The 16,975-nt window shown below is 35.5% G+C and overlaps 3 protein-coding genes across 8 annotated transcripts; 2 read left to right on the top strand and 1 right to left on the bottom strand.

The window, feature by feature from the left end:
- The first annotated feature begins 1,100 nt into the window (after positions 1–1,100).
- On the top strand, positions 1,101–6,186 carry LOC130944973 (uncharacterized). Of its 3 annotated transcripts, none has more exons than XM_057873594.1 (4): positions 1,101–2,063; positions 3,407–3,545; positions 3,645–5,260; positions 5,573–6,186. In XM_057873594.1, the coding sequence occupies exons 1-3, from the start codon at positions 1,192–1,194 to the stop codon at positions 5,085–5,087; spliced, it is 2,454 nt and encodes an 817-aa protein (XP_057729577.1). In that variant the 5' UTR covers positions 1,101–1,191; the 3' UTR covers positions 5,088–5,260; positions 5,573–6,186. The 3 variants fall into 3 exon arrangements, with proteins under 3 accessions (XP_057729577.1, XP_057729576.1, XP_057729578.1); XM_057873593.1 differs by having other exon boundaries at positions 5,569–6,186; XM_057873595.1 differs by having other exon boundaries at positions 3,648–5,260; positions 5,569–6,185.
- A 2,014-nt stretch (positions 6,187–8,200) lies between these two features.
- Positions 8,201–11,203, top strand: LOC130944975 (5'-adenylylsulfate reductase-like 4). 2 transcript variants are annotated; one of them, XM_057873596.1, is made up of 4 exons: positions 8,201–8,902; positions 9,560–9,747; positions 9,833–9,957; positions 10,302–11,203. In XM_057873596.1, the coding sequence occupies exons 1-4, from the start codon at positions 8,690–8,692 to the stop codon at positions 10,742–10,744; spliced, it is 969 nt and encodes a 322-aa protein (XP_057729579.1). In that variant the 5' UTR covers positions 8,201–8,689; the 3' UTR covers positions 10,745–11,203. The 2 variants fall into 2 exon arrangements, with proteins under 2 accessions (XP_057729579.1, XP_057729580.1); XM_057873597.1 differs by lacking the exon at positions 8,201–8,902 and adding an exon at positions 8,913–9,431.
- A 411-nt stretch (positions 11,204–11,614) lies between these two features.
- On the bottom strand, positions 11,615–14,383 carry LOC130944976 (probable protein phosphatase 2C 10). Of its 3 annotated transcripts, none has more exons than XM_057873598.1 (5): positions 14,029–14,383; positions 13,790–13,901; positions 12,712–12,951; positions 12,317–12,593; positions 11,615–12,200 (listed from the first exon to the last, which is right to left on the bottom strand). In XM_057873598.1, the coding sequence occupies exons 2-5, from the start codon at positions 13,826–13,828 to the stop codon at positions 11,908–11,910; spliced, it is 849 nt and encodes a 282-aa protein (XP_057729581.1). In that variant the 5' UTR covers positions 13,829–13,901; positions 14,029–14,383; the 3' UTR covers positions 11,615–11,907. The 3 variants fall into 3 exon arrangements, with proteins under 3 accessions (XP_057729581.1, XP_057729583.1, XP_057729584.1); XM_057873600.1 differs by having other exon boundaries at positions 14,088–14,383; XM_057873601.1 differs by having other exon boundaries at positions 13,790–13,891; positions 14,088–14,383.
- Positions 14,384–16,975: the final 2,592 nt, after the last annotated feature.

Raw genomic sequence — 16,975 nt, 5'->3', positions numbered from 1 at the left:
TTTATAATCAAAATTAGATTAAAGAAATTTTGATGGTGAAAGACTCATTTGTCGCGTTTAATAATCAATTTTACTATATCTATAGGGAAAGTAAGATGTCTAAAACTCAATTTCGCCCGAAACCGATCCGGTGATGACAAAAAAAATAAATTTTAATAATCAAAATTAAATTAAAGAAATTTTGATGGTCAAGTACTAATTTGTCGCGTTTAATTATCAATTTTACTAAAGTAGGATGTCCAAAATCCAATTTCGCCCGAAACCGATCCGGTGATGATAAAAAATAATAAATTTTAATAATCAAAATTAGATTAAAGAAATTTTGATGGTCAAGGACTAATTCGTCGCGTTTAATTATCAATTTTACTATATCTATAGAAAAAGTAAGATGTCCAAAATCCAATTTCGTTCGAAACCGATCCAGACCCGTTGTATATTTTATTAGGTTCAGGTTTATCATTTTTACCCGATGTTATTTTAGTGTCAAGTTCGGATCACCCAATTTGATCTAAAGTTATTCGTTATGATAAAAATATATATTTTAGAGTGAAATTAGTAAGGTTATATCATATTTTTATACTTCAATTAATATTTTTTATATTATATAGTATTATTTTTGTTTTAAAATAATTTATTTTAGTATAATTATGATATAACATTTGTTAAATTTAATTTTTAAAATAAAATTTTATTATTTTAATATATAAAATTTATAAATTTATACATATTAATTTTACACCGAGTTAACTTCCAGTTTATTCCGACCCGGCCCAGCCCATGAACACCCACGTGAAAGAGTAAAAAATTATTTCTTCTATGTTGTCCGGTTCAGTTCACCCAGCCATTTTAAACCGTCCTTGAATGGCTTAATCCCTACAGACATACAGTTACCCTTACCCATGAATTCCGTTTAACTTTGGTGGATGCACTGACCACTCACGTGATAGGAAAATAAATTAACCAATAAAAAAAAAAGTAAATTAAGAAAATGTATTTGGAGAGTTGAAACAAAAATATTGAGAGTGAGGAGAGGGTAGCAATTTTTAATATTTTTATATATGAAAAATTTTCAATTATTCAATCCTTCGCCCCCAATTCGATTTCAGATTCAGTTCCTAATCTCTCTTTCCGCTTCTCTCTCTCACACGTAACGAGGCACACACCAAAGTAACGGTGGCGAACCCAAATGCAATGGCGACGGCGCCAGAGCCCTCCGCCTCCGCCGCAGACGACGAGGAACGCCGCCGCTCCCTTCAAATCGAGTCTCTCCATCTCGTGGACTTCCGCCAACTCTCCCAATCGGAGCTTTACGCGCTCTCCCTAACCTCCTCACCCGCCCAACACCGTTGCCAAGACGACGCCGTAATCCCTAAAATCGACCGCTCCGTCTTCAACGAGTCCGCCGGCAGCCGCAAGCAGACGTTCTCCCGCCTTCGCCTCGTACCGCGTGGTAAGCAACCCAAACCCGCCCCTTCCCCTCCCGCCTCCGCCGCCCACATTCCCCTTGACGAAGAAAACTCCAAAATCATAGAAATGCTTCAGAGGCTCTTCGGCGTCGAGTCTCTCCGCACCGCCGCGCGAGACGGCGGGGGAGGAGGCACCAGCGTAGGCTACAACGCACTCGTCCCCTTCCAGGGGGAGTTCAAGTCACCGGACCCGAACGTCTTCGCGCTCCAGAACATTCCGATCTGCGACGTCGCGGACGATAGCGCGATGAAGAAGCGGAAGCGAGGGCGGCCGCGGAAGAACGAGAATTCGATGGCGATTGTGCCAGTAGCATCGCCTCTTCCTCCGCCGCCTCCACCGAAGAAGAAGGAAGAGGGTGAGGGTTTTGTTGACCCGGTTTCGGAAGAGGTGAAGAAGAGGACGGTGGGGTTAGAGAATGAGGCTCAGGTTGTTGAGTTCTTGGAGGGTTTGAAGGGAGAGTGGAGTAGTCAAAGGAAGAAGAAAATGACTGTGGAGGCGAGTGAGCTTGGTTCTTTCTTGCCGGCTGGGTGGAAGGTCTTGCTTTCTGTCAAGAAGAGAGCCGGTCGTGCTTCCATTCTTTGTCGCCGTTACGTAAGGTTTTTCTCTTTGCTCATGTTATTTTTATTTAGTTTTGTTTCTTTCATTTGATTGTTTTGCTAGCTATAGATGCATGGAAGTGTGGTATTTTGTGTTTAATTGATTGTTCGAATTCAACGGCTGAATGATTTGTATATGGAAATTAAATTGACCTATGTGTGTCATTTCCCTGAATTGTTATTTGTAATGTGATAGTTCTTTGCATATATCCTATAGAGGTAGAGATTTGTAGCATTATTGTTATCAAGACTTATGTGTTGTTCTAGAGTTTTATCACACTATTATAGTATTAGTAATATCAATCAAGGTTTCATGTGATAGTACTTTGCAGATATGATACAGGGTTAGGAATTCTACTATTGTTTATTGATGGATTGATTTATTTTTTTATTGTTTTGGTCTCACAGTTCTCCATTGGAGGGAATTGTGTTCAAGTTCACGTGTTTGTTTTCTTCGCATTGTTGTGATGCTTTGCCAGTGTCAATTTATTTTTATTTTTGTGGGTCTTAAAGAATTTAATTCTAAGCATATTTCTAGTGCACGCTATTGTAGCCTAGCATATTTCATTTTTTTAAACTGATCAGTTTTTCCTATAGATGATCACTCGGTGGAGAATGACACTCAATTTTCTTAGCGAGTCTAGTTTTAATTACACTGTCATTGTGAAGTTTTTACAAACCAATCATTGTTGTTGTTGTTGTTTTTTTTTTCTTTTAATTTTTTGGGGAGGGAGAGGGGGTTATATGTTCTTTGTTAACTTCTGATATTCTCAAGAAGACATTTCATCACATTTTGTGTTTGATCCAATTAATTTTGACTTTATTTTTTGAACAATGAATTGAAAATATTTCTCGTTTGGTGAAAATATAACATTTGATGTGGCTAACTCCTATTATCTCTGTCTTCCTCTTTGATTTGCTGTTGGTGTTTACCATCAATTAGGAGTAATTGACTAAGAAACAAAAATTAGAAAATGGATGGAGGGATGAGTGAGATTGTTGGGATTTGAAGGTTGATGGATTAAATTGATAGAATTGTTTTTTAGGAGTTAGTTGATGAGTTTTGATTTTGAAGAGAACTCCATTTGAATCTTCAAACCCTTCTCTTCTCTCCATTTCCCTCCAAAATCAAAATACAAACACACCCTAACGAACAAGAATGCTGCAAGTATTATTTCTGAGGATGGCAAATAGATTTTATTAAAATATTTAGTTGTGATAGCCATAACTTGAATTCTAATGGTAGAGACATGCATATATGCTTTCTTGTAGTTATAACTTCTTATACATATATATACATATATTAGATTCTTAATGGATTTCCTTAATTTGTTGCTTTGCAGCCCTTATGGGCAGCAGTTTGAGTCGTTCAAGGAAGTCTCTGCACACTTGCTTTCGTTTTGTGGAGAAGATATAAATATTGTAAAATCTAGTTATCCCGATGACAGTCCGCAGTATAATATCAATGTGCCATCTGGAAGTGTAAGCTATTATATTTGTGATGTTTTTCTTATTCTGTTCCAAAAATGAAAGACAGAAATTTTAGGGTTTTTTTTTCTTCCCTGTCCACCTCCCATCCAGCAGGTTCTTTGTTACGGCCCTGCTGGAGACGTAAAGCCTGATGCTGATGCAAGCTGTCTAAGTTTAGCTAGTACATCTGTAGAATCTCACCATAAAACGCAAGTTAGTGTTCCATCATCAACTGAAAGAGAGAAGCTAAACACTCTGAATGAGAATTCCAGTAGCTCTTTGGCTGGGGGTTGTAAATTAGGAGATTCTATTGGTGGAGCCTTTGACTATCAAACTGCAAATTATCAATCCATGATGGATGGTACCCATAATGTAAATTCAGTTCGCGGATGTTCAATTGAGGAAGATAGAGTTCTAAATCAGAAGACGGTTGATATCATTGAAGTTAGTGGTGCTGCCTGCAATCCTATTCCTTTGGTTCTCCCAACTCCTGTCACCAATAATGAGTGTGGTATTATTCAACATTGTGATGAAATGAATTCTGTGACATGCATAAGAAATGGTGTTAGTGATTTTAGTACCAAATGCCATGAAACTGCTCCCTGGGGAAATGCACAAACACTTGTTGACAACAATGGGGATGGTGTTTCTGAGAGACTAGTGGAAGATGAGCAGAATGTAGGTTCTGGAAGCAACAGGCCTTTTCCAAATGCTGAGGGGAAAAGGTTTTTAGGCAACAATTTAGAGATTAGTGATGGAAAGCTTGCTAAGGATGACAAGCAACACATTTTGTGTAGTGATCAGTCTGAAGTTAAAGATGTTTCTAGTAATTCTCAATTGCAGAGTAGTTCTGATGGATTTTCTCTTCCTCCATCTCAGAAAGATATAAAACATTTTTCTATAAATAGTTCAGACAGAATGCAGAGTTTTATGCTGACAGAGTCTGCTATCGGAGACTGTTTTGACGGTGAATTATTACCTATTGACAAGAGAATTTCCCTTCCCACTGGCTACACAAATAATGTTTCTTTAAGCACGTGCACAGAAGGTGCTTCTGACTGTGGTGGGATTGATGATGCCCCTAATCTTTCAGTAGCAAATAATGTCAATGATAATCACGATCCTCCAACTGTTGAGCTTGTGACAAGCTTTGCAGAGGAAAAGAATCCATTGAATGACCAAAATCACAGAATAGACTATTTGTTGCAGACAAGTTCGAAATGTAACTTACTAACTCCTCCTGATGATGAGCAACCCTCGATTTTTGAAAATCTGTATAATATTTCTGCTGGTACCTTTGATGATGCTTTCATGGAGCCTCAATTAGGGCTTGGTTCTCACAATAATGATGTTGCAGTAGATACATATGCTAATGAAAGCATTATGCAGGGAACATTGCAAGGTTGTGAATCTGTTGCTCTTGGTAGCAGTGTTTTAAACCCATTTGACAAGCAAAGTGATAATGCAAATAAATCTTGCTTATCAGAGAATGCCAAGAGTGAGCCAGTTGACATACATCAAACCAACTCTATGGGTATGCCTGACTTTCGTTAGCAGTCAGATAGTTCGGGTGCAGATAGGCTGACTAACAAATATGCTGTGGATTAAAAAGTTTCTGAATTAAACATGTATGGTAGACTGGTAGTTCTGCAGAGTGCTCTGGTGGTAACCACAAGGCTCTGCTTGTATATTCTCAACTTCCTGTGAAGTGCGATAGCCTAGAAAAGGTAATGAAACACCCTTATATTCAGTGTATAGAAAATTATTTTATGATGAACTCATGTGTCTAGGGATCTTCTATACCTCTTTGATCAAATTGTTGCTGAAAAATGTTCAACTTTTAAGGTTGTTTGATGAGATAACAACATAGTGGTTAGCATGAATTATTTGCTTATGCATGCTTTTCTGTGTTTTGTGTTTTGTTAAATCAAAGTTACACTAGATGTAGATCTCTCTCTCTCTCTCTCTCTCTCTCTCTCTCTCTCTCTCTCTCTCTCTCTCTCTCTCTGTTGATTCCTTTTCCTTTTGGTACTAGACAGAAAATTGGTTGGAGGCAGCATTATTTTGTTGATAGATTCAGAAGTTTGTGCTGGTGGCATCTCCATTAGAGATCATTTTGCAGTTCTGGTGTGATGCTTCTCATGCTTCTTGCTAGTACTCAGATGCTTGTTTTTCAAGAAGTTCCCTTTTGTTTTTTCATTTTTGTAGACTGGTATAATGACATCAAAATTAGGTCTATTCTAGATGTTAGTTAGGTTGATCATATGTTGGAGCTATTCTTTCCCCTATTTTTTTTTTTTTTTGGAGAAATTCCAAATTACCTGATGATTTTGGTCTTTGACAAGAAAATAACCATTGCACCATCCTATTGATATTGTTTTGAGATTCTTTATCTTATGTGTACTGCCTGGTTTAAATTCCTTATCACATTTATTCGATTTTAATTGGTGTTCTCATCGCCATAACAAATTGGCTACTACAACCTTGCACTTATGAGGAAGATGAATTGGTTTTTTTTAGCATGATGACTGATGAGCATGGAATTATGAGGGAACTCAAGGGTCAAGAGAGATCTAGTATTTAATTTCCCTTTAAAAGCTAACACTTAAAGAATCAAAGACAGTCCCTTTTATTACTACATTAAAGATAGTCCCTCGTATCATATTGAAAGGATTTCTTTCAAGATAGCCTAAAGTGATTATAATCTAAATTTTGATTTGATAACAGACAATAAATTTTGTTACTATAATTGTAGTCTCCTTTAGATTGTTACATTTTAAAATTGTAACATGATATTCCATCCTAAACAAGGAGTATGAAAGTAACTTTGGGTGAATCAAATAGGGGAATAGATTTTTTCAATTTTTTTTTTCTGATAACGTGTGATTTCTCACTTTACACTTTTTAAGTGAAACAGAAAGAAAAATGTGAGAAAAGATATTGAATGATAAAAAATAATATTTTAACAAATAATTAAAAAAAATTAAGAAGATTCACTCCAATCAAATTGAGTGGCTTGAGTTTTTTTAACACACCAAGGATCATCTAATCAAATTAATCATATGCATGATTTCTGAAGTGGTGGAAGGATAACTCAAATATTTATGCCATCTAATCATAATTGATCATACGATTGATTTCTGAAGTGGTAGATGGATATGTCAAATATATTTATATGAACGGGATAAGTTTACTATTAAACATAAGTTTTTATTATTATTTCATGGCCTAAAATATTGTATTAAAAAAACTACCAAAAAAGTACTTATGAAGTTTATAAATACTGACAAAAATATCTATAAATTAAGAAAATTAACGTTGTACCATGAAAGATGGTTCACAAAAGTATTCAAATTTTAAACTTTTGTTAATTTTTTTTTAATAAAATTTTTAAACTATTCCACCCTCAACCTCAATTCACTTTTTCAACCTTTCATAACCCAACCTGCACTTTTAAAATCCTTACCATGGAGTTCAAAACTGCTCCTATAACAGATCAGGTCAAAATCAATGGTGGTGGTGGAAGATTGGACCTCAACCGATTTAGTCATAACTTTTCGAACCCTCTTTCTACATGCAGCAGCACCACGACTCCTCTCTTTTCTCACGTGCGCGACGACGGTGTTCTCATTAACGATCTCTTTGGCTGAGACAGGTGCGCCACAGCGACGTTCTCCTTAGGTTGGGTCATAGGCCGACGAAAATATTGTAGCCACTTTAAGAGTGAGAGGGGGATGCAGTGAGAGGGAAGGAGATTGACGGTGATGGAGTAGGTGGGGGCGGAGGAGAGTAAGGAAGTAGGAGGAGAGTTATGTGACTCTGTGAGAATTTTTGAGAGAGAAAAGTGAGGAGAGAGGAAGAAGTGGGAAAAGAGGGAGTGAGGGTAAAATGGAATTAGGGTGGGATAATTTATGAATTTTATTAACAAATTAACAAAAAATTAGGATTTGGATATTTTTGTCGTATGAAATCCATCTTTCATGGATATATTGTTAATTTTCTTAATTTATGAGTACTTTTGTCACTATTCGTAAAATTTATGGGTACTTTTGATAATTTTTTCTATTATTTTTTGTTCATAAGCAAAAAATTAAAATATATACTCTCACGAATCATTAAGTTTTGGAATAAATTTATAAATTTGTGAGATAAATTCATCAATATATAGAAAATTTTTATTTAACTTGTTAAACTTTAAATTTATTTTTTAATTTTTATATTTATTTTAAACTAAGCTGAAATATAATTAATTTTTGTATATTTTATATCAAACATAATATAAAAATTTAATATTTTTTTAAAGATATTTCTCTCGTATAGTTATCTTTATGTGAAGGTGATAGTTAATAACTATTAGATAATAACTACCAACAAATTATAATTCAAATGACATAATCTTTTCATATTCATTTAGATATTATGAGTTTCAGTCTTACTTTTAATTTAAAAAAATTATTAAATAATAATTTAGTTAAATTTATTAAATTATCTAATAATTTTTAATTTTTTTTTACAAATTTTGTTTAAGGGGAGAAAATGGATTGTCGTCCGGTGTTAAATAAATAATTAACCATTTTTATATTTGGGGAGAACAAAAATAAGGTGAAGGCTGACATGCATATAAAGCATGCCGAGACACTTAAACCAACCATAGTGCTTTGATCTGTTGACGAAAAAGGTAAAGAATGAACCAAGCAAGTGAAACCTCTCTCACGCACTCGTAAAAGCTGAACGGTGATACCGTTGCCACCACCGATCGTCGCACCCACCAACTGATACCAATAGCAATAACCCCCTTCTTCTTCTTCTTCCCACTCCCCATTTTCTAAACCAACCCAGCCCCTCTTTTTTTTATTCTTTCATTTTTCAGAAAAAAAGAGAAGAAAATAAGAATCTATCCATTCAGATTTTGCCACGTCAGATCCTCTCATCTCTGTCTTCACGACCTTCCTTTCATCTCCCTCATTCCCCTCTTTTTCCCCCCTTCCCTTCAAATCCTGTACGCTATACGATTAGGGTTTTCCATTCCCCCAAACTTCCTTTCTTTTCTTTTTTTTTCCCCCTAACTTTTTGTTTTTGGAAACTCTTTTCGGCTGGGTTTGGTGCCAATTTTTGGTTCGTTCGTTACTCGAGGGGAAAAAAAAGGAACGAGGGAGATGATGAGGTTTTCGGGATCGGAGATCGTGGTCGCCACGTTGCTCTGTTGGAGCATTTCTTGCACCGCCCAGCCGCACAAGGTTTCGGTTTCTGCCGCCGACGCCGCCATATGTCCGAAGGAGTCAGTCTTTGATTTCATATTAGGGTTTCGAGATGCGACCTGCTCGCTCCCTGATTCCGTTGGATCCATCCGTTACACTGGTGTCACCGAGGTCACTCATTATTCTCTTTCCCTTTACCTCTTATATTTATTTCGTCTTAATCTGACGTTGATACTGCAATTTTAGGATTATTGCTTTGACTAGCCTTTTTGTGATATTGTGATGATGAATCTGTGATTGCTTTAATTTTCAATAATTTGAGTTTGGAAGCTGGAAGCTGGAACTGCTTATTATGCTGTTTAGGTTTCATGTCTTCAGCAACTGTGAATCAACGTGCCTTGTTGTTAGCTAGGTAATTTTAGAAACCGTAGGGATTGCATTCGCCAAAGGAATAGTAGGAATGGTTTTAGGGAGCTTTATACTTGAGAGTTTACAGAGAAAGGGAAGGGGAAGTGGGGAACACCTCAGCAGCTCGCCCTTCCATACCCCGGGGTTTTTCAGGGTCACATTTCAGTGTGTAGGATCGTAAGGAGAGGATCCACTTTCACACGCACATGTTCTGATTTGTCACTGCCATCCGTAGCCTTTCCCACTACCATAACTTCCAAACAGACCTATGTTATTTTTCTTCGTAGCACATGTATGTTTTCAAAGAAACTTTGATTTGTTAAATCCAGTTCTTAGAACTTCTTTCAAATGTTTATGGTTGCTGATAGAGGATTGTAAGTATGAATTTATGATGCCTAATTGCCTATTGAAACTATGCAGGGAGATGAGGTTACTTTGCAGAAGGCATTGAGTATGGTTCACAAGAATAGTCATGAATATGTAGCTGTACTTTTCTATGCATCATGGTGTCCTTTCTCTCGGATTTTTAGACCAGTTTTCTCCATCCTGTCTTCCCTATACCCTTCCATTCCCCATTATGCTATTGAAGAATCATCTGTTAGGCCAAGGTTTGTGTTTTCACTTTTCAGTCCCAATTCCTTTCTTTCAAGTTTCATGGATTCTTTCCATTTAATGCCTATTTGATTCTTGCAGCATATTATCAAAATACGGTGTTCATGGTTTCCCTACACTACTCATTTTAAATTCTACTATGCGCATTCGTTATCACGGATCTCGGATATTGGGTTCTCTCGTAGTTTTCTACAATGAAGTTACCGGTAACATTCATTATGTCACTTTCATATTTGTATTTGTATTTTGATATTGTCGCTTATGAGTTCATTTATTTTACATAGCTTGAAGATTTGTTAAGCTTAAATTTAAATATTTGATCATTCTCATGCTCTGCATGTGCCTTGGTTGTTCTGTATTGCAATTAAATAGTGTCTTTTACATGTTAAAGGGGGAAAATAAATAAGCGTATCCTGAAACACACCATACTTAATGGTTCCACAACAATATTAGAAACAATTAGAATATTTTCCTGTTTATGCAATTTGGGAATTTAGCTGATCATGATATCCCTATTTTCTTTTTAGTTAATCTTTGGTTGTCATTGCAGGAGTTAGGGTTGATTCACTTGATCAACTATCCCTGGATAAAGTTGGGCATCTGTCAGTTCATGAGAGTCATGGTACCACAGAGCAAGAAAGTTGCCCCTTTTCTTGGGCCAGATCTCCAGAACATTTGCTGCGGCAGGAGACTTATTTGGCTTTGGCCACTGCATTCGTGGTTTTGAGACTACTTTACTTATTTTTTCCTACACTGCTTATGTGTATCCAATATGCTTGGAATAGGGTTCTCCAAAACGTTAGATTAGGGAGCTTGTTGGAACATCCTTTGGTGTATCTGAAGCGAACAGTACAGTCATTTAAATGCCTTAAAGAGCCATGCAAGAGAAGTAATCTGCAGGAAGGAGCAATGAATGCTAAAGCTTGGGCTTCTAAGTCCCTTGCCTCGGTCTCAATTGGGGAGGCTAGCACTAGCCGTGGTACGCACCAGTAAGTATATGGAACCAACCAGTGTTCCCTCATGAAATTGGACATTTGGAATATCCTAAAAGAAAGCATAGCATGGCTGCAAGTTATGGCATGTAGTTTTGTGCTCAGCTAAGCCTTATGAGTAGTGAGACCAAATTATGTTACTGATTGATGTAATTCCGCCCCTTATAAAATCCTGCATTCAGCATTCTAGAAAAATCGAGACTTCAATGTGTATAGTTTAAAATGTAGCAAACTCGAGCTGAAATATGTAATTCTTTGACTTTGTAGGTTTACTTGAAGGTCAGTCGACGACCATCAGTTGATAAATTAATTTTTGTTGGGAATGAAGTGAATGTAAATCCTCGTTTATTACTGAGTACTGACTGTATACCATGTTCAGGTACTGGATGTTTGCTTGGATATTTGTAAAAGTTTAATAAGATGATCATCAACAGATATCATATAGAAGCATTGTTATCAAGAGCCATTATTTAAATTTTAAATTACTGGTTTTTGCCCCTTTTGGTGATTGAATTCATCCCACTTGAACTAGCCCCTTCCTAGTTCCTCTCATTTGCTGCCTGATGTAGAAAGATAGCTAACCCTTGACGCATTGTTTGTTGTGACTTGATTCTCTTACCATCTTTTTATGAGCATTGACTAATATTCATTAGTGTTATAAAGGTAGATCATGATGAATCAATTATTAAGAAATCATTAACTCCTCGAATACCTTTTCCAAGTGTTCTTACTACTCAAAGTACTTCTTGTACCAAAACTCTAATCCGATTCTTGGAAAACCATCTAAAGGACCAAGGTGCACAGCCCTCTCCCCTTCCCCATTTGGAACAATGGAACAAAATAAAGACATGTGTGGACCAAAATCAAAACATCAAAGATATATAGGGTCCATTCGTATCAAATGATAGTAACAGCCATGGATTAGGACCAATCACCGTCCAAACAATCACTACACTAGCACAGATTTTGACATAAAGAAATGGGACATTCTCACACGGACAAAATCTAATACAAAAAAGGCACTTTTACAGCTTTGCATAACTGACTCAACCACGAATTTAGACCAATTATGTGATATACTATTGTATGTATGTATGTATGTATGTATGTATGTATGTATGTATGTATGTTTGTGTGTGTGTATGTGTTGAAAGATAATGATGATCATCTAAATCTAACGACAACACAAGATATGTCATCTTTACTGTCTCTTTCTAATGCTTCAGCAGTTAATTGCTTTGCTGCTTTCTGTGGTTCTTTCATCCTTCTGGCAATGTCTACTGCCTCTTGATTTGTCATTACCTTCCAGAGTCCATCACTTGCAAGGATTAGAAGATCAGTTTCAGCATCTATATCACTTGTTTGTACATCTGGGTCTGACCGCAAATGCGACTTTAAGCTCTTATCTCCAAACGCACGAGATACTGCTAGTTGACCATTCACTCTTGGCACGTCACCTTTGCATTCATTCATTAATTTGTTCATGTCAGTGCCATCCTCAAATCATCACTAATTCAATCACCTTTGCATTCATGTAATGTTTTGTGTATTTGTTTCGGATGGAGAAAGTTACCTGGCAAATTGGAGACAAAACCACCTTTGTTCTCAATACTACCTCGTTCAGTGTTAGGTTCATGGTCTGTGGTCATTTGTAAAGCTTGTCCTTTCTTTGAAAGAACAGCTCTTGAATCACCAACATTAGCAATCCACAACCTGCGTCCATTGATCAATATTGCAGTCACAGCCGTCGATCCACCACGCCCCAAATCGGAACTGTGTGATAGAATTGCCTTATCTGTGCTCTCATAAGCCTTTGAGATTGATAAAGTTGGGTCTTCCCAAAACTCATCCTGAGATATGAATTCAAACAAACATTTCTTTAGGGACAAGAAATACAAGAAATGCATTCTATTATCTCATTATATCAAGGAGAATAGCATAGAAACATATGGAATTGTACAAACCCACCTCCCTTAAAATGTTGGGGAACAAGTTTTTCTGTAAGTAGGCAGGAACACGGTCTCCAAGGTGGCCATCATAAATTGCAAACAAACCCAATTCTTTGTCTTGAATCTGCACAAACTTGGCAACATGATAATCCTCCATTGGATGATTAGCTCTCCCTTTCACTAGGCTGAAACCATACTTTACTGTCCCATCATGGTTTTTCCCCTTACCAGTGCTTGATGAAGAACGTGTTGCTACAAGCTATAATGCAACCAAACAAGATTTCAAAATAAAAGAATTTTTTTGCTTTCTCAAAATATCTGCAATAATTTGAACATCTAAAAATGATAGAATGAATATCAATATAAAATATGATACATGTTCAAAGAATATTTTCAGATGATATATCATTAACAACATGCTATTGGGTGCTCCAAGAACAATAGAAAATGGGTTTGTAAGTTAATTGTATTTGAGTGACTAATTGACTATTATTGAAAACAATTATAAGTTCCAAAGCATGAAGATTCAGACAAAACAAGTATTTCATTACATATCAAGATTGATTAAGTCACTATTCTTATTCTGCTCCATTGTTTGCATACCAGATCAATCTATAGTGGTTAAGAAGATTAAAGTTGCATACAAAAGTAGTAGTTGAAAAAATTTTTTTATTGTGGTTAAGAAGATAGAAGTTGCATAAAAAGAAAAAGAAAGTGGTTGGGAAACGACAGATTGATGTGACATTCAACTAATGAGGCAACATTAATCGGTTAATAATCTCTCCTACCTACACCATAATATTATTCACCAACATTGCTAACCAAGCTAGAAGTTCAAGATTTAGAAAGAAATTCAAGATAAATTATAAAGGAACATTGAATCATTTATCATTCCAAACCACTAAAAAATTCAATATTTTCCATCAAACTAGGAATTTCAGAAGAAGAAGAACTGAAGTTTAGCCTCCAAAGTAACTGAACGATAACAAGAATATAAACACATTATATTCAAGTTGATCATGGAAATAGTCCTCCACAGAAAACTGAATATGCATCAAATTCAGTAAGAATTAGAGAATAATGTCACATTTTCTTACCTGAGAGTAAGAAGCCTTGAAACAGCACAACTTAGCCATGAAAAAGAACAGCTTTGGAGCAACTTGTGGAATGATTTCAGTTATTTTTCAGCATAGGCTACTCTGCAGACATCTTGAATTCAAATTTGGAAAGAAACCCAATTCAGGAAATCACAGCACGTTTACAAATTCAATAACTTCATGGTCAAAAACAAAAATCCAATAGTCAAAAGCAGAATTTTCATAAACAACAAACCTACCCCATAAAGCCAAGCATAAGAACAGAACAGAACAGAACAGTGAGTGAATCTCAGCTCACCTATCCAATCAAAATTCAGAAAGGATTCAATTCAACTTGGAATTGATTAGATGATAGTTTATGCTCACGCTCTTTCTCTTTCTTTTCCTCTGTTCAGCTTCCTAGTTCGCATAAGCTTTATATATATATGAACTATGATGATGATTATGACAAAAAAGAAACATAGTAAAAGGAGTGAGGGAGAACATCTTTTGTGGGAGAATCTAAACAAAACGATAATTATTGTGCGAGACAAAAAGGAAGCTTATGTTATTTTTTCTTCCTTCTCTTGTGTATTGATATTATTATTTTTATTATGTAACCGTTTCGGAAGCCTTAAACTTCACAAAGACAAAAGATATATACTCCTCTTTTTTTAATTAGAGAGTGATACGAAGAGGAAAACTTATGGTGCCCACAAAAAACAGAGCAATGTTGACTTTGCTGGCTTCTATTGTTTAGTGATTTTGTCTCTCTGCTTTATCCAACCATTTATCTTCGCTAAATATTAAAAACATAATAAAAAAATATTTTATTTATGATTTTGCAGAGGGAAATTGCAGGGTGATTCATTGTTTTCTTTAAAGAGAATAAAATAGTGTGGATAGGGTGTGTCTTTTTAGGGTTATTATCGGATACATGTAACTTATAAGAATTTGCAAACTTGAAATATATAACTTTTCAACCATGTTGCGTAAATGTCAACAATAAATCATTAATTATTTGTATATAATAATAATAACAATAATAATAATAATGTCAAAAAATTTCAGATCAGACATTTTAGTTTCTAACTAAAATTAATTATTCGATTGGTCTCAAACAGTTAACCCCGTCAGTCACTTAGGTCATTTACTCCGTCAACTCTAACGGAGGACAAAATAGTCTCTGAGAACTAATATGAGACAAAATAGTCTCTGATCTCCTCTATTCGAAAACGACACTATTCCCACCCAATTTCCATCATATCTCGCATAGCACTAATAGTCTAACACTGTAACTTCAAGCTACATAATGCACACTCTACAACTTCAATGTTCACAAAAAAAAAATCCTCAACTTGTTCTCAACCAATTCATACTCAAGAAACTAATGACTATGTCTCTCAACTACTGTCGTCTTCGATGAATCTCATGAATCTAGACAGCAAGTCTGATTTGTCAAGACCCGTCATCGTCGTTGCCATCTCCCTCCTCCTCTGCCCTATCATCTCCGTGAACACATTGTCCACCACTCTGATCGCTTCCTTCAGCTTCTTTTCCGAACCAATGTTGAGTAATCGCTTCAGTTTTCAACTTTTCATACGAGTGGCAACGGCGACATTGCTCATTGTACTAATAGCTTGGATGCGAGGTTGAAACTGTCTGCCAACTTGGACTCCAGAAAAGAAGAAATGAATCACTCAGTGTCTATTTCAAATGAGAATTTGCATATGATGTCGAAAGATAATCTTCTCATGATGTCCTAATGTCCAACAATCTATATTGCTTGTCGGAAAGTGGAGAAATGCGTGCCCTTGGGGTAGTTGTGGAACTTGGTCTTGAAGATGTCGTGGACGTTGTCGGGGTTGGAGGTGATGTTATCGAGGACGTGAAAGTGGACGCTTCTGGTGGGTGAAGTGAGGAGGTGGATGTACCAGTCATAGAGATTTAGGAAGTGTGTGGTCCATGACATATTGGGGTATGTGCGATACGTGTGGCAATTATACCATGTCTTAATCTTGGAACTAAAGAAGTGGAAGGAAAAGATGGAAAAGAAGACTGTGAAGGTGAAAAAGGAGAATATGAATGTTAGGGTTGTGCGAGATATGATAAAAATTGGAGAAAAACAGCGTCGTTTTCGAATAAAGGGGTAAGGGATCATTTTGTCCCTTGTTAGAGTTGTCAAGGATCATTTTGTCCCCTGTTAGAGTTGTCAGGGACCATTTTGCCTTCCGTTAAAGTTGACGGAACCAAGGATCTAAGTGACTGACGAAATTAATTGTGAGAGACCAATCGAGTAATTAATTTTAGTTGGGGACTAAAGTGTCTGGTCAGAAATTTTTTGAAGACCAAAATGGGTATAGTATTTATCAATGAGCTATATTTCAAACGGCATAGTATCTCTATACTTATCTAGAAATTGTGGATTCAAGTTTTTATAATTTTAGAAAAAAAAAAACTGATTTAATATTTGATTTTTAATATATATATATATATATATATATATATATATATATATATAATATAATATTTTTTTATAATTTTATCACCTCATCAGAATAGCTTAACTCTAAATTTTGGGTTAATGATATTTGGACCTCAATATTAGGTGTCACATTATTGTAATTTGTAACATACCATATACTAGGGTCCTCTCTTCTAATTTTCATCCCCCCCCCCTCTTTTCTTTGACACAATATTTTTTTTTTGGCTTTATCTTTTAATTTAATATATCTTTTGGATTGCAGAAGTATTTTCCATTTCAAACATGGTTAATTAAAATGGTATTAGTGATATTCAAATCTTTATGATTCCATAAAAAAAAAGCATAGATACTAATTAATAGGGCTTTCAACAAGGTTTAGCCATTTTACTAATGAGTAATGACACTTGTTAAAACTTCTAAAGAAGTTATAGAAGAAATAAAAATCTTAGTGTTTTAATATAATGCACATTTGAACTTTTTTTTTCTAAAAAAGGAAAAAAAACTATAATATGTACTTTTAGAATACTTTGATCATTAACAAAAATAATTTCTTTAACTTAGGTTTCATATTTCTTACTTAGTCTTAACATATTAAGTCGAAAATTTGTAGCAATGGGCTTGAATATATTATTTTGAAATCATAAATTCATAATAAATATATATCAACATCAATATGATTAATTATAAACGGTAGTTTAATTGAAATGACCTTGTTTTTCTAG

The sequence above is a fragment of the Arachis stenosperma genome, chromosome 8 (genome assembly GCF_014773155.1).
Source record: "Arachis stenosperma cultivar V10309 chromosome 8, arast.V10309.gnm1.PFL2, whole genome shotgun sequence".
NCBI lineage: Eukaryota > Viridiplantae > Streptophyta > Magnoliopsida > Fabales > Fabaceae > Arachis > Arachis stenosperma.
The sequence above is the reverse complement of the archived record's forward strand: the minus strand, read 5'-3'. Positions and strand labels throughout refer to the sequence as shown.

Excerpts from the sequence above, each read along its gene's own strand:
- LOC130944975 (XM_057873596.1), top strand. The coding sequence starts at position 8,690 with ATGATGAGGTTTTCGGGATCGGAGATCGTGGTCGCCACGTTGCTCTGT. Across the intron at positions 9,748-9,832 it reads GAATCATCTGTTAGGCCAAG|CATATTATCAAAATACGGTG; the intron begins GTTTGTGTTTTC and ends TGATTCTTGCAG. Across the intron at positions 9,958-10,301 it reads TTTCTACAATGAAGTTACCG|GAGTTAGGGTTGATTCACTT; the intron begins GTAACATTCATT and ends TTGTCATTGCAG.
- LOC130944973 (XM_057873594.1), top strand. The coding sequence starts at position 1,192 with ATGGCGACGGCGCCAGAGCCCTCCGCCTCCGCCGCAGACGACGAGGAA. Across the intron at positions 2,064-3,406 it reads CTTTGTCGCCGTTACGTAAG|CCCTTATGGGCAGCAGTTTG; the intron begins GTTTTTCTCTTT and ends GTTGCTTTGCAG. Across the intron at positions 3,546-3,644 it reads TCAATGTGCCATCTGGAAGT|CAGGTTCTTTGTTACGGCCC; the intron begins GTAAGCTATTAT and ends CCTCCCATCCAG.
- LOC130944976 (XM_057873598.1), bottom strand. The coding sequence starts at position 13,828 with ATGGCTAAGTTGTGCTGTTTCAAGGCTTCTTACTCTCAG. Across the intron at positions 12,952-13,789 it reads TCAAGGCTTCTTACTCTCAG|CTTGTAGCAACACGTTCTTC; the intron begins GTAAGAAAATGT and ends GTTGCATTATAG. Across the intron at positions 12,594-12,711 it reads TCCCCAACATTTTAAGGGAG|GATGAGTTTTGGGAAGACCC; the intron begins GTGGGTTTGTAC and ends TTCATATCTCAG.